The 14,757-nt window shown below is 37.6% G+C and overlaps 1 protein-coding gene across 1 annotated transcript; it reads left to right on the top strand.

The window, feature by feature from the left end:
* The first annotated feature begins 6,936 nt into the window (after positions 1–6,936).
* Positions 6,937–8,131, top strand: LOC137716844 (uncharacterized). Its single transcript, XM_068456211.1, has one exon. It carries the CDS (start codon positions 7,068–7,070, stop codon positions 7,863–7,865), a length of 798 nt encoding a protein of 265 aa, XP_068312312.1. The 5' UTR covers positions 6,937–7,067; the 3' UTR covers positions 7,866–8,131.
* The last annotated feature ends 6,626 nt before the right edge of the window (positions 8,132–14,757 follow it).

The raw sequence follows: 14,757 nt of genomic DNA, 5'->3' as shown, positions 1-14,757 counted from the left end.
AGAGTAAGGGTAAAACAGATATCTATGTGTGTGTGGAGTCTGATTGAAATTCCTGCAAATTCATGGTAGTTTGATATTGATATTGGTTGTTCTCTTCGCTTCACAAATACATTGCATGTTTTGAAAGAAATACTTACAATGTTTTTATTGGGGAGGGAACTAAGGTTGCAGTTGATGCCTATAAATATGATGACCTCTGCTCTCACAAAACCACGGTCTTATTGAATCGAAAGCCTATTGTCGGTTGAGCACGTATGAGTTTTGATAGAGAGGAGGAGGACTTTCATTGGATTTCAATCGTGGCTTCATCTTCTTCAAGTCCTGCAGGTATGGTTCTTGATTCTTGGTTAGTTTAGCATGTAATCGAATAAACATGAATGCGTTCTATTTGATTATATTGAATAGGCATGACAGAACTTTTACAAAAACTACAAATGGAGGTTTGTTATGTACATTATTAGCAAGAAACATGAACCTTTGCACAAACAAGTAATTATAGAAATAGATAATTACACGAATTGTGATGCACGAACTGCCTTCATAGAATATTTCAGTATGCGACGAAATGCGTATATGTCAATATGAAACAATTACAATTGAAGACCCAGAGATTCCAAAGAGATTGCTTCATACAAAGAAAAATTGAAACAAATAACATTACAAAGATTGACAGTTCATTCTTTAATAACAAAAACAAAGAGACAACGTAAACGGGAAACAATGTAAAATAATGAACCATTTACACTCATGGTCGTTTAGGGTTGCACAAGTCTCCATTGTTTCCTACTAGCAATTGATGCCTTCACTCTCCTTTTCCTAGGTCTCCATCATTTCTTAAGTCTAGGGTTTTCCTGTTAGACTCTCTAATTCTTCATCTAATAGGGTTTTGGTTTTTTAGTTTATTTGGATATTAAATTTAAGGGTATTTGTGTCTACTTAAGTGAGATTCTGTATATATTTGACATAAACACAAATATCCTTAATTTCAAAAATGTCAGTTTTTATAAAAAAATTTCAAATATAATTCAAATTTTTTTATAAAAACTGACATTTTAAGTACAAACAGACATTTATTTATACAATATAATAAATTTACTTAAATCCGCTTAATCTGCCTAGGTCGCTGCCTAGCTGCCTAAGCACTAGGCTCCTAACTCACCGCCCAATTATTGTCTAGCATCTTTTAGAAACTTGATTTAAACTCTATCAACTCATCGCACCTTTTACCCTCATATAAGTAGGTCTCATAAAACACCGAGCATGAATAATTATTAATTGAAATCTGCATACTTAATGGTATTAATCCACTAACCAACGTTTCATCTGTCTGGAGTGAATCATTCTCCTCTTCCGAACGCTACGAGTCCCTAACCAATAACCCCTATCCTCCAAATTTGCCGTCATTCACAACTACAAATAACAAATTCAGATCTCTCGTCCTTCTCGCAATCTCAGATCGCCATCTTTCTCGATTTTTCAAAGACTAAAACTCGAATGGGAACCTAAGAGCAACTCCACCCCTATCCACTTTGTGCCAGCACCCAGCCCATTTATCCACTTAATTGAACAGTAACAGACTCAATGAACAGTAATAGGCCAAAGCATCTCCACCCCAAAAAAAAATGTGCTGGCACCTAATCTAAAAATGCGCTGGCACAAACGATCTCCACCCCTACAAAATGCGTTGGCACCCAGTCCATTTAAAATATTAAATAATTTTTTTATAAAATAATAAAAAAAAATAGTTTTAATTTCGGATAGGATTTTTAACCAATCTCGTCACGCCACGTGTCATTATCCGAACGTACTATTTTTTGAATAGATTTCCGCTAAGATTTTCAACCAATCCCGACAACCCACGTGTCACTTCCTGTTTACAATAATTTAGGCAAGATTTCGATAAGATTTTTAACCAATCTCGTCACGCCACGTGTCATTATCCGAACGTACTATTTTTTGAATAGATTTCCGCTAAGATTTTCAACCAATCACGTAGTGCCACGTGGCATTGTCCAGAACCTCATCTTCTTTTTTTTTGTCCATATAAACCCTACATCCCTACATCCATCCTCACACTAAACTCAATCCTTTTTTTTAGCTCAGAATTCTTCTTTATCGTTTTCAAATCTTGAGTTCTTACAATGTCTTCTTCAAGGAGAACGTATAAACAGTTGCAAGAGCAGCAGAAAAGGTTGTTGGCACAACAGGAAGAATTGGTCAATCTTGACCAAGATGGAGGTGGAGATGAGGTATTCGCAATGGAGGAGGATGAGGATGATCACCATAGAAGGCGGAGGGCCTCACATTCCCGCCGTATCATGCAAGCTATGGGTCAGATAGCCAAACTCGGACGTGCGGCAAACATCGATAGAAGAAGGGAAAGACGAGGTAAAGATCTCTTGGAAGATTATTTTATTCCCAACAGCGTTTACCCTGATCATGTTTTTAGACGTCGTTTTAGAATGCAACGAAGTTTGTTCGCTAAAATCATGAGTGATGTTTGCAACCATGATCCATATTTTGTGCAAAAAGAGGATGCTTTTCATGTGCTAGGTCTTCTTCCTGAGCAAAAAATTACGGCTGCCTTGCGAATGCTTGCATATGGAGCATCTGCAGATCAAGTGGATGAGATCGCAAGGATGGGAAAAACAACAGTTCTGGAGTCCCTGATGCGGTTTTGCTCTGCAATTGAAGCCCTCTACACCAATGAGTACCTTCGGCAACCCACGCCAAGGGACATGCGAAGGCTTCTAAGGAAGGGTGAGATGCGAGGCTTCCCTGACATGATTGGAAGCATCGACTGCATGCACTGGACATGGAAAAACTGTCCAAGTGCGTGGCAAGGAGCTTATGGCGACAGAAAAGGAGCCAAAAGCATCATTTTGGAAGCGGTGGCTTCTTTTGATACATGGATTTGGCATGCTTTTTTTGGTGTTCCAGGAGCTCAGAATGACCTAAATGTCCTTGCCCAATCTCCAGTGTTTGACGAACTGCTACAAGGGCGTGGGCCGAGATGCACATATTGGGTTAATGGTACTAAATACGAGGGACCATACTACCTTGCAGATGGTATTTACCCAAGGTGGTCAACATTTGTCAAAACAGTGCCACACCCGCAGAGTGAAAAAGATAAACACTTCGCAAAGTGTCAAGAAGGGTGTAGGAAGGATGTCGAGCGTTGTTTTGGCATCCTGCAAGCTCGTTGGGCCATTGTCAGGAGTGCAGCTAGAATGTTTGATGTCGAGGCTCTTCGATCCATCATGATGACGTGTATTATTCTTCACAACATGATTGTTGAAGACGAGTATGATTATGATGCCGTCAATGAATACGAGCCGGATCCGATGAACAACTCAAGAACACAAATCTACTATGCTCATGACCGGACCGAAGATCCCGTGCAACACGAGCCGTTGGAACGGAATGGACGTTACAATGAATTGATCGTTCAACGATACACTTCATTGCAAGAGCCATACTGGCACATAGCCCGCCAGAATGACTTGATTGACCATCAGTGGAGATTGCACGAAGGCGAAGATAATTAAAATAAGGCTTGTGGTTGAAGAATAAAGTGTATTGTTTTTTAAGTGATCTTATTTAGTGTGTTTGCTTTTTTTTTTAAGTTTAAATGGTGAGGTTATGTAATTTTATTTGGTGTTTTAAGTTTAAATGGTGAGGTTATGTAATTTTAAGTTTAAATGGTGTTTTATGTAATTTTATTTGGTGTTTTAAATGGTGTTTTAAAGTTCTAAAAATAAATAAGAAATTAAATAAAGTTCTAAAAATAAATAAGAAATTACATAAGAAATTAAATAAAGTTCTAAAAATAAATAAGAAATTACATAAGAAATTAAGTAAAGTAGTACAAATAAATGCGAAATTATACAAAGTCTGTGGAGTTAGGATATGTGGTGCTAGGATCTTGGTTGCTAGGATTTCTGTAGCTGGAACCCCCTTGACTTGTTTCGGCATCTCTTGCACGCCTCCTTCGCACGACATCTCTTTTTTCTGATGTCCAAAAATATTTTGAATTCGAAGACAGTCCTACTAGAGACTTGTTCATAGTGTCACGATCTGTTTAAGCCATCCTTTCTTCTCTAAGCATCTCATTCTCTCGATGAAGTGCTTCTCTAATCATCTCGTTCTCTCGATTAACTATTTCTCTTTGTCTCTCAGACGCCGCATCACGAGCCTCAGTAGCTGCAATAATTGTTGCCACAGCAGCAGCTTTTTCCTCATCTCTAGCCTTTTCCCATGCCATGTTCATTTCACCTTGACGAGTAAGTTCCTCCATATATTTAGTGTAGTCATTTTTGGAAGAACTACCTTTTTTCTTTGATGCCTTTTTACCTTGAGGCCTGAGGGACTGACGAGTCGGTTGGGTCTCTGGCACTTGTTCAGGTATCCCTTCCGTGTCTTCAAATGTGTTGGCTTCTTGTTCGGCTGTGTCTGCTTCTGGCGAACTGTGTAGACCCATACCGTGCATGACAACTTCTGGACCGGTTGCCACAATTTGGTATTTAGGGCAATCTTTGACAATTTGCCAACATTCTCATTTGTTGAATGATTTGTTATGGTTCTTTGCATTGTAGAATGCTTGTGCTTGTAGTGTCTATAAAAATTACATAAAAATTACATAAGAATTGTGGAATGCATAAAAATTATATAAAAATTACATAAGTATTTGGAATGCATATTACATAAAAATTACATAAGAAATTAAATAAGAATTGTGGAATGCATAAAAATTATATAAAAAGTACATAAAAATTACATAAGTATTTGGAATGCATATTACATAAAAATTACATAAGAAATTAAATAAGAATTGTGGAATGCATAAAAATTATATAAAAAGTACATAAAAATTACATAAGTATTTGGAATGCATATTACATAAAAATTACATAAGAAATTAAATAAATTAAAATAATCAAATCGGGTGGAATGCATATAAATAAATAAAAATATTGTTACCTCATCCGCTAAACTTGTCTCACTACGCAAATTACCAGAAGCATGAGAGAGGGCGTTTTTCCAACAAGTAAAGGATGCGTTGAGTTTTTTCCAACGACCTTGAAGACCTTGACTAGATCTGGCATCTTTTCCATGTACATCTTTTCCATGTACATCGTTGAACGATTTCGTAATTTTACTCCACATTTCTCGCTTATCCATCTCATTACCCGTAATCGGGTCATGAGTAGTGCGAACCCAACATTCACACAACGTAACATCTTCACTGAGCTTCCACGAAGTCATTTTTTTCTCTCAAAGTGTACAAAATATTCAAATGTAGAAAGTGTAGAAAATATTGAAATGTGGTGTAAGGTGGAAGATGAGGGTTAGGTATTTATAGAAAAAAAAAATTAATTTTTTAAAATTTTTCTGTATTTTTTTAAAAAATTTTGACATTTTTTAATTAATTTTTAATAAATTTTAATGTTGTAATTAATCGGGACCGTTGGATTTGAAAAATAATCAAATCCAACAGCACTCATTACGCCACGTGGCCAACGGTCAAATTTCTGACCGTTGGGCCTTTTTTTTTTTTTTTTTTTTAAATTTTTGGTGAAATAAACGTGGACCGTTGATCTGTGATCGGACGGTCCAATTTAAAATTCAAATTCAAATTTTTTTTACCGTTGGAAATCCAACGGCCTAAAAAACTAGCCATTGGAAATCCAACGGCTCTGAGGAGGCCACGTATCGTTCACCGGACGACTGCAAGTGGGTCTGCACGCGGGCCCCAGCGCCTGCAGAGCTGTCGGCTACGCGCCCCGCCTCGCGCGTGTTGTGCACGCGCCAGAAACAGACCGGGGAATGGGTCTGTCCATTTTGGGATGGGCTCTTGACTGGCACGGGCTGGGTGCCAGGCAAGGTTGCGGGCTGGAGCACATTCTTGCATGCCGGGCTGTTATTTGGACTTGGTGCTGGGCAAAAAAAGCTCCGGTGGAGCTGCTCTAATACTTTAAGACATGGACCACGGCAATGTTGACCTATTATTTTCCTGAACTCTGCCATATATGATATATCTACCGGCTGCCGAGTTTCTTCTTTTTCCATCTTCCTTCTTTTCAACCGTCATTGAATTTCCAATTTCAAATCTAATAGGACCATTAATTCAATAGTCCACTGTATCGTAGAAATCTTCCTATAGAAGAACCACAAAAAAGTAGTCCCGAGTCCCGACTCATGACCCGAAACGTTCCAAAATTACATAGGGGAACGGGTGCTGGCTAGATCAAGAAATTACTTCGTATATTATGGTTGAGCTGAAGTTGTTAACAAGAAGCCCACATGATGACACTGACTTTAATTCTTTAGACACTAATTTTGTTAGTTTTGAATTGGTGAGATGGATTTGATGGATGCATAGGATTTCATTCATAAAATGGGCACAACGGAGAGCTATCTATAGAAATCAAATTACGCAAAAGTAGAAGTAGAAAAGGTACGAATGCATTCCACATACAGGTGCAAAATGGTGTATTAATGCATGAAAATTACTCACTCAACTAAGTGTCCAGTGTCAACCACTACATTAACATGTGAGAGGGTGAGAGAGTGAGAGATCACCCCTCCTCCCCCCTAACTCATTAAAAGCTAGAGCAAAGTCGGTAAATTTGGAACTACTAGCTACTTCCTCATGCGCCATCCCATCTTTATTTTACATGGTGGAAAAACTGGTTAGCTAGCTAGGGTTTTGCAATTGTCACATGCAGAAATAAATGGACTTCAGAGAGAGAGAGAGAGATGTCGGTTCAGGGTTTTTGACTATGTGTTTCTACTGCAGCAAGCTTGCAGAGCTTCCACCTGCATTGGTGGGCCCTACTTGTGAAATGATGGTTATATTTTTGCCTCCTTAGAAATCCTCATCGCCCATTTGCTTCCCGCACTCCAGGACACAGACACTCCACTCCTCCCCGAAACCTACTTCCAGGGTCTCAACACTTTCTCCTCTCCTTCCTTGTTTGGTCTCATTCACTACTGTGTTAGGGCACCACCGTCACCGTCACCTCTACTACTCGACAGACGGCCGAGGGCGGAAACTGGACCTCAACATGAACATCAACATCTCAAGTACCTTCCAGTATTGGTTGGTGAAGCACCCAGTGATCCTCCACTTCTCATGGAGCCCTGGAGAAACGCCGGCCTCCACCCCGCTTTTTCTCACTCTCACCATTATTTCCTACCTTGCCCTCACTTTCCTGCTCTCCCACCTCCCTCTCCCGCTCATCAAACCCCGCCGCCTCAAACCTATCACCGCCTTCCACAACCTCAACCTCCTCCTCCTCTCCCTCGTCATGGCCGTCGGCTCCTTGGTCACCATCTTCTCCTACGCGCCCTACCCCTTCTGGATCATCTGCTTCCCGCCTAAAACCCCGCCAACCGGGCCTCTCTTCTTCTGGGCGTACATTTTCTACCTCTCCAAAATCTACGAGTTCGTGGACACGTTCCTTATCATCCTCAGCGGGAGTTTCCAGCGGCTGACATTCCTCCACGTTTACCACCACACCATGGTGCTGGTCATGTGCTACATTTGGCTCCACACATCGCAGTCTCTGTTCCCGGCAGTGATCGTAGCAAATGCGACGGTTCACGTGGTGATGTATACCTACTACTTGTTGGCTGCGCTAGGGGCGAGGCCAAAGTGGAAGAGAAGGGTGACGGAGTTTCAGATATTTCAGTTCATGTCAAGCTTTGTTGGGTTGGTCTGGATGCTCATCTACCATTTCAATGGCTCTGGTTGCTGTGGGATCTGGGGTTGGTGCTTCAACATTTTTTTCTATGTTTCCCTTTTGGCTTTGTTCATGGACTTCCATCAGAAGAGTTATGGAAGCTCCAAGAAAGAGCTGTGATCATGATGATGAAGATGTGGATCTCCGAATCTACGGTGGATTATGATAATTATTTGATCCATCAAGACTCGAGAGAGTAGTGCCCTCGATTTTATCCCTTTTAAGACTTTAAGTTATTGATTACATTAATGCAGGTTAAGTTGCATCAATTGCTTTCTGTTTCTCATATTTGAGAAATTTTTAATTTTTAATTAATAGAAAGTCGTTGGATGCCACATGTTATGCTATTCTCATCCTTTTTTGAAGAGAGATGATCCTCATCAGATCCCCTGAGATTCTCCAATCATATCCGTTTATCGTACATCGTGCGGCTAGTTTTCGTCAAATATTGTTTATATTCAATTTTAAATAAAAAAATTTACAATAATTTCTAACCGCACGATATACGATAAACGAATAACAAAGATGAGCCGGCGAGGATCCTCATTCTTTTTTTAATATGTTTAGTGCATGATTATTGTTCAATATTAACAACAATTTTACTTAAGCCACCTAATAATACGACCTAGCAGTATTCTTTCACTTATAAGTGAGAAATCTTATTATTGGAACTAAATTTGTGTACCGTTGTGAGTGGTGGAGATGCTCAAACTCATTAACCTATAAAAGAACGCACACAATTGTGAGTAAGCCAAAGACTAGGGGTGTGCCAGTCAAAGCCAAAGACCAGATGTGTGCCGGTCAAAGGTTCGCCGATAGTCAAGTAAGTAAGCAATATTAAGACTTAAGCAGTGGGCAAGAGAATAAGTGTGCATATATTATGTTATCAAAGATGAACTCTAGAAGGACGTATTTATACCAGCTAAGGAGAGGGCCTTTTAGGATAGTAGAATCCTTATTATACCAAGAGAATCCCATAGAATATTTAGGAAGTAGATATTGCATCCTCTTAGGAGTATGATTACTTGTGACGCATGTTAATCCTTAGATTGTAAGGACTCCAAGATTATAGGAAACCTGCTGATTCCTTGTTGGATTAAATAGGTTCCCGAATCTTGCGGAACAAACATGATTCCCGAATCTTGCGGAACAAGCATGATCTATCTCAACGAAGTCGTCGAACTTTGTCCATTGATTATGGAACATGATAATAGTGACATCACTGTTTCGTTTAATCAGCTCTACATCAGAGGTTGTTGAGTCTATGATCGGACTTCTAAGGTATGCATATTCCGATCCATTTTAGTTCGGCCTGAAAATCATGGTCACAGACTTATTTTCAGTACTAACGGACCCATGAAGGTAAGTGATGCAGCTACCCACACTTAGATGGAGAAATTGTGCTTGCAAGTACCAATGTATAGGAACAAACTACCCCAAAATGTTGTTTGTTAACATATCCAGCCCCCACAAGTACTCGTTAAAGAAACTTACCATTTACCCCAAAACTTACTATTCTTTTGATATCCATTAAGCAGGGAAAGTCATATTTCAAAACACTAGATATATAGAGGTTAATTATAACATTATTGTAATCTCTCAATAACATTCAAACTTTAACATTTTATACCTAACTGTATAACTTCATCAACTTTTTAACGCCCCCACTTAGACAAAATTCTAGGTCCGTTATTGATGTTCAAATCTCGTAAATGGTGAATCTAATACAAATTTGTTCTCTTAATTCATTAGTGTAAATATGCCGTTGTATCAATTCATTAATCTTTATTTGAAGATCATCATTACAAAAAAAAAAAAAAAAAAAAAAAATCATTCGAATCGAAAATCATTTAGTCATCTAAATGTACCTCAAAAATAAATAATTCATCATGAATGTGTTACTTGGTATTCACACCGTTTGTTCACTACAAAAAGAATATCATGTAAATCGAAAATCATTTAGGCATCCAATTTACAAATTAAACGTTAAAATTGACTCAAAATATATGGACATAAAGATAACTTTCACCACCGCTTTTGGAGTCAAAGGATGACATGTACATATCAACACAATCATCTAATAATTCACATAATCATTAATTGTATGTCGTTTAAGGTATTAATCTTCTATTTCTCCCTCTCTAAACCAAGTAGCCACTTTCTTGCAAGCTAAACCGACTCCAACTATCTCTTATGGACTTACCAGATACGTGCCTTTCATTATATAGAGGAATGACTCGTGGGAATTTGTTGATGGGTGTCACCTATTCCCCAGTCTCTGATTCTCTGAACGCATTCTTTCTGTGGTTGTAAGTCAATCCTCTTCCATGGCAAGCTATTTGGGACTGTTTGAATTGGCGCTCCTTATCTGCACTTAAAATAAATCAGTAGATAGCAAACACACCATTATTTTGCATGTTAACTCATAGCAAAAGTTGCAAGTGGTGGATTGCCTTGGTCGTTAGAATCATTTTCAACCCAGTGAATCATGGATTCAAGCTCTCATTTCGTCTCTTAGTGTAAATTAATGTACAATATTGCTTGTACTAAAAATAAATAAATAAACTCATAGCGGAAATGATTCACCAATAATTAAGTGATAAATGAGCATGGGTGAGTTGTCAAGCATCAAAGGTTAATTGTATGTCGTTTAGGTATTAATCTTCAATTTCTCCCTCTCTAAACCAAGTAGCCACTTTCTTGCAAGCTAAACCGACTCCAACTATCTCTTATGGACTTACCAGATACGTCCCTTTCATTATATAGAGGAATGACATGTGGAAATTTGTTGATGGGTGTCACCCATTCCCCAGTCTCTGATTCTCTGAACCTATTCTTTCTGTGGTTGCTAGTCAATCCTCTTCCATGGCATGCCATTTGGGATTGTTTGAATAGGCGCTCCGTATCTGCACTTAGAATAAATCAGTAGATAGCAAGCACACCAATTATTTTGCATGTTTACTCATAGGGAGAAGTTGCAAGTGTGGATTGCCTGGTCATTAGGACTTTCTTCAACCCAATGAATCATGGGTTTAAACTCTCATTTCGTCTTTTAGTGTAAATTAATGTAGAATATTGCTCGTACAAAAAATAAATAAATAAACTCATAGCAGAAGTGATTCACTAATAATTAAGTGATAAATGAGCATGGGTGAGTTGGCAAGCATCAAAGGTTCAAATGTCTCGTGTAGTCATCAAACTACTGAACGAACAAAGATTTCTTATTTGTGCATATTTATATATGGAGCGGATCTGTTACACAACTATATAAATATATATATATATATATATATATATTTTACACAAGTTTTATGTGGCTTAGTCTATAATGTATTTTAACGATCTGAATTGCCTAACTTTTAGAATATAATCTGTAGATCATCTTTGCAAAAAATTAGACAAATTCAAAACTAGTGAAGAAAATAGACAAATGCGTTTCTACAAAGAAGCCCTAAACCCTTAATCCAACGGTCATATGGTTTCAGAGTTAGGTGATTTTTGTAAACATGATTTTTGAGAGAATACCTAAAAGATTGACGGTTTGAATCGTTGAAATGCATCAGAGAATAGATCCTATAAAAACGCATGTAAAAAATTATATCACATATCGGTCCCCCATATATATATATATATATATATATATATATTTTATTTATTTATCTGTATATGGTTAGAATGCAATGCAAAAAGCACATGATATGCATCATATCTACACGAGAAGAACTTACATAGAATAAGCTGAAAATCAAAATACGCATAACAATCTAACAAATTAATGAACAAATATACTATAAATGAATGTAATTTTATTAACTGAAAAAAAAAAAAAGGAATGTCACGAAGGCTACAAACCAAGGGACTACATTCTGATCAACTTATTTGTCAAAATATTATTACAGGCTATATTTATGGAGATCTAAGCCTAAGAAACTATAATACATAAAATATCAAATACCCAAACAAGAATAAACCTTAAGTACTAATATTTTTCAACCGAATATGTTTATAGTCATCGTGGTGTTCCAGCCCATCAATACAATATTATGTGTAAGTTTTTCTATAAGGGTAACGCTATCCACACACTCATTTTTATTTCTCATGCATTTCTCTCAATTTTCGATCATCGGATCAAACTTATTAAAGAAGATTAATGATAAAAAATTAATACTCTAAAAGTAAAAATGAACGTATGAATATCATTATTCTTTATTTACATGAACATTATATTATTAAATTAAAATTTCGCGGAAACCTGTTGTATGTATCTGGATCAAAAGAGTTGGCCTTCTTCTTCACAGTCTGATCAGATGAAGGTACGTGGCTGCAGAGGACTTAAATGTTGGGTGGTGAGGAGTAGCAGCAGGCAGCTGTAGCTAATTACTACGATCGTTTATGGCCCGACTCCTGACATATCCTGTTTCTTGGTTTCCTTGTCGTCATCCTGCTGTATCTTTTACGACGTCATGGTTATCCATCTACATGCTTATTTTAAGCATTAATGAAATGGTCCTGCTAATTTTTTTTTTTAACTCTAGATAGTCGGGGTAACAATCGAAAAATGAAGGAAAAAAAAATTACTGTGAGAGATATTTTACAGTAAGAAAGACAAAGAAGTTTGAATTCGGAATACAGTGGATTGAAGAGGAGAATCTTAACCGTCAGAGTTAAAAAGATAGAATCTATTCCACATATATAGTGAGAAATTGCAGAATATATTATAAAATCTTAAATAAAAAAGTTCATCAAACCCTAGTAATTGTGATGATTCTTAAAAAATAAGGGCTCAAATCCTAGTAAATGCAATCACTGTGTAGTTAAGATATTATCTTGTTGGAAGTTGAAAGAGGATGTCATGAATATAAACTCATGAGAGTGGGGTGGGGGTGGGGGGATGTTGTGGTGTGGAGTGGTTTGGGGGAAATGCTAGGGGAAGGAGGGCTGCTTTAATTCTCCGGTAAGAGCAACTACACTCCTACAAATTGTCCTAACCTATAACCTATTAGGTGATTGAATTCCCCAACCCCTTCAAAATCTGCTCCAGCCCAAGTCAATTGCCCCACCTATTGAGTGGGCCCATCTCCCACTAAGCAAGCAATCGTACGAGAATGGCTTGAGGTCTTGCCTGAGGCGATCTGACATCAATCATGGTTTATTTTATTCATTTATTTATTTATTTTGCATCAGGCATGTGGCCTTCACGTGCGAGTGAGGGAGAGTGATCGACTTTGGATTTCTTAGTTCCGACGGTCGACATTAGTCTTCCTTTTTTAATTCAGAAAAAAAATAAAATAAAAGAAAAGAGTCTGAAAAAGGGTAGAGCTCACGTAGCTAAACCTGGGGGTGTTGGATTGCAAAAAATTGTAATCCAATGGTCTATATTATTCATTTAGAAAAAAAAATTAAAAAAAATATAAGAAAATGCAGAAAAATGAAAAAAAAATTAAGAGAATTTGAAATTAAAAATATTATTAAGTTTTTTAATGGCAATTGTCCAGACAATTCATTTTCAAGAGATGCTCTCAGACAATTACTGCTCACTAAGACAATAATTGAAAATTACTCACTAGCCTAGGCGTTGCCTTAAGGGGTGGAGTTGCTCTAATGGTTAAGCAGTTATATATATATATATATATATATATATATATATATATATATTGTACCAGTAAAGGCCAACACCACCCTCTTAACAAATTTGACAAAGACAATCCATGTTGCCTAGGGCTAGGGTTTGGTTATTATTATCGTTTCTGAAATAGCAAAATATTATTGAGACCAAGTGCGCCTACGATTAACGTTGATAGATATCCTATAAGCCTTTTAGGGCCTCAAACAGAATAGCATGAATAAATACATATGCAAAAACAAATAAACGGTTCGCCATGAGGATGCTACTTGTTATCAAAATCGTTGATTGGTTTAACACATATGGATTACTAGATGATCGTCAAATAAAATATTTTTTTGCAGATATATGAATTTTAGATGATGATAAAAAGAATGAACAGTTCTGATTATGATGTTCAGACAATAAAAGTTCATTAATTGTAAGTGGAGACAAGTGATTAAGTCCATGGCACACAAGCATTATCCTATATTATTATGGGAGTTTTAACAAAACACTCCCGGTACTGTACACTTTTAATGAAAAACCACATTTTTACCTTTTCTGGTATTATTCACTTACATATTTATTTGTCATTTTTCATTAAAACTAAAGTTTTTTAGAACTTTTCGTTAGTTTTTCTTATTATAAAAGATGTTGATTGTGGGCAAAGTATTTAATTTCTAACAAATCATCCACCCTTTACATATACAGATTGGATGAGAAAATTTAACACTACAAAGGATTCAAAATGATGGAATTTGAAATTAAAAAATTATGTTTTCTATTTGTGATTTTGTTTTTTTGTTTGGCTAGCTTAAAAGAACAATGAAATTCAAATACCGAATGTAATGTGTATATCTAGAGTCACTAATATAAAAATAAGAGAAATAGTCAAGAAATGTGATTATGGTGGTGGTGGTGACGATGATGATGGTGGTAGGTGGTGGCAATGGTAATGTTGGTGGGTGGAGGTGGCAGTGGAGATGGTGATGATGATGGTGCATGGGTGGTGACAGCAGCGGTAATGATGGTGGGTGAAGGTGGTGGCGCGGTGGTGACGATGGTAGGTGTGGTGGTACTGGCAACATTGGGGGTGACAATGGTGGGTGGTGGCGGCAACGATAGCATCGGTGGTGGTGGTGGGTGGTGGGTGGTGGTGGCAACGACGGTGATGATGGTGAGTGGTAGTGGTGATGTCAATGATGACTGTGGGATTGGTGGCAACAACAACAATGATGATGAATGGTTGTGGCGGCGTCAGTGATGATGATGGGTAAAAGTGGCGGCAGTGATGAAGGGAGGTGGTGGTAGCAGGGGCGATAATGATGATGGTGGGTGGAGGCGGCGGCAATGATGGTAATGATAATGGTGGGTGGCGAGGTGGCAGCAATGGCGCTAATGATAAGT

The sequence above is a fragment of the Pyrus communis genome, chromosome 15, assembly GCF_963583255.1.
Source record: "Pyrus communis chromosome 15, drPyrComm1.1, whole genome shotgun sequence".
NCBI classification, from domain to species: Eukaryota; Viridiplantae; Streptophyta; class Magnoliopsida; order Rosales; family Rosaceae; genus Pyrus; species Pyrus communis.
Note: the sequence above shows the minus strand (reverse complement) of the source record. Positions and strands in the feature narration are given on the sequence as shown.

Excerpts from the sequence above, each read along its gene's own strand:
- LOC137716844 (XM_068456211.1), top strand. The coding sequence starts at position 7,068 with ATGAACATCAACATCTCAAGTACCTTCCAGTATTGGTTGGTGAAGCAC.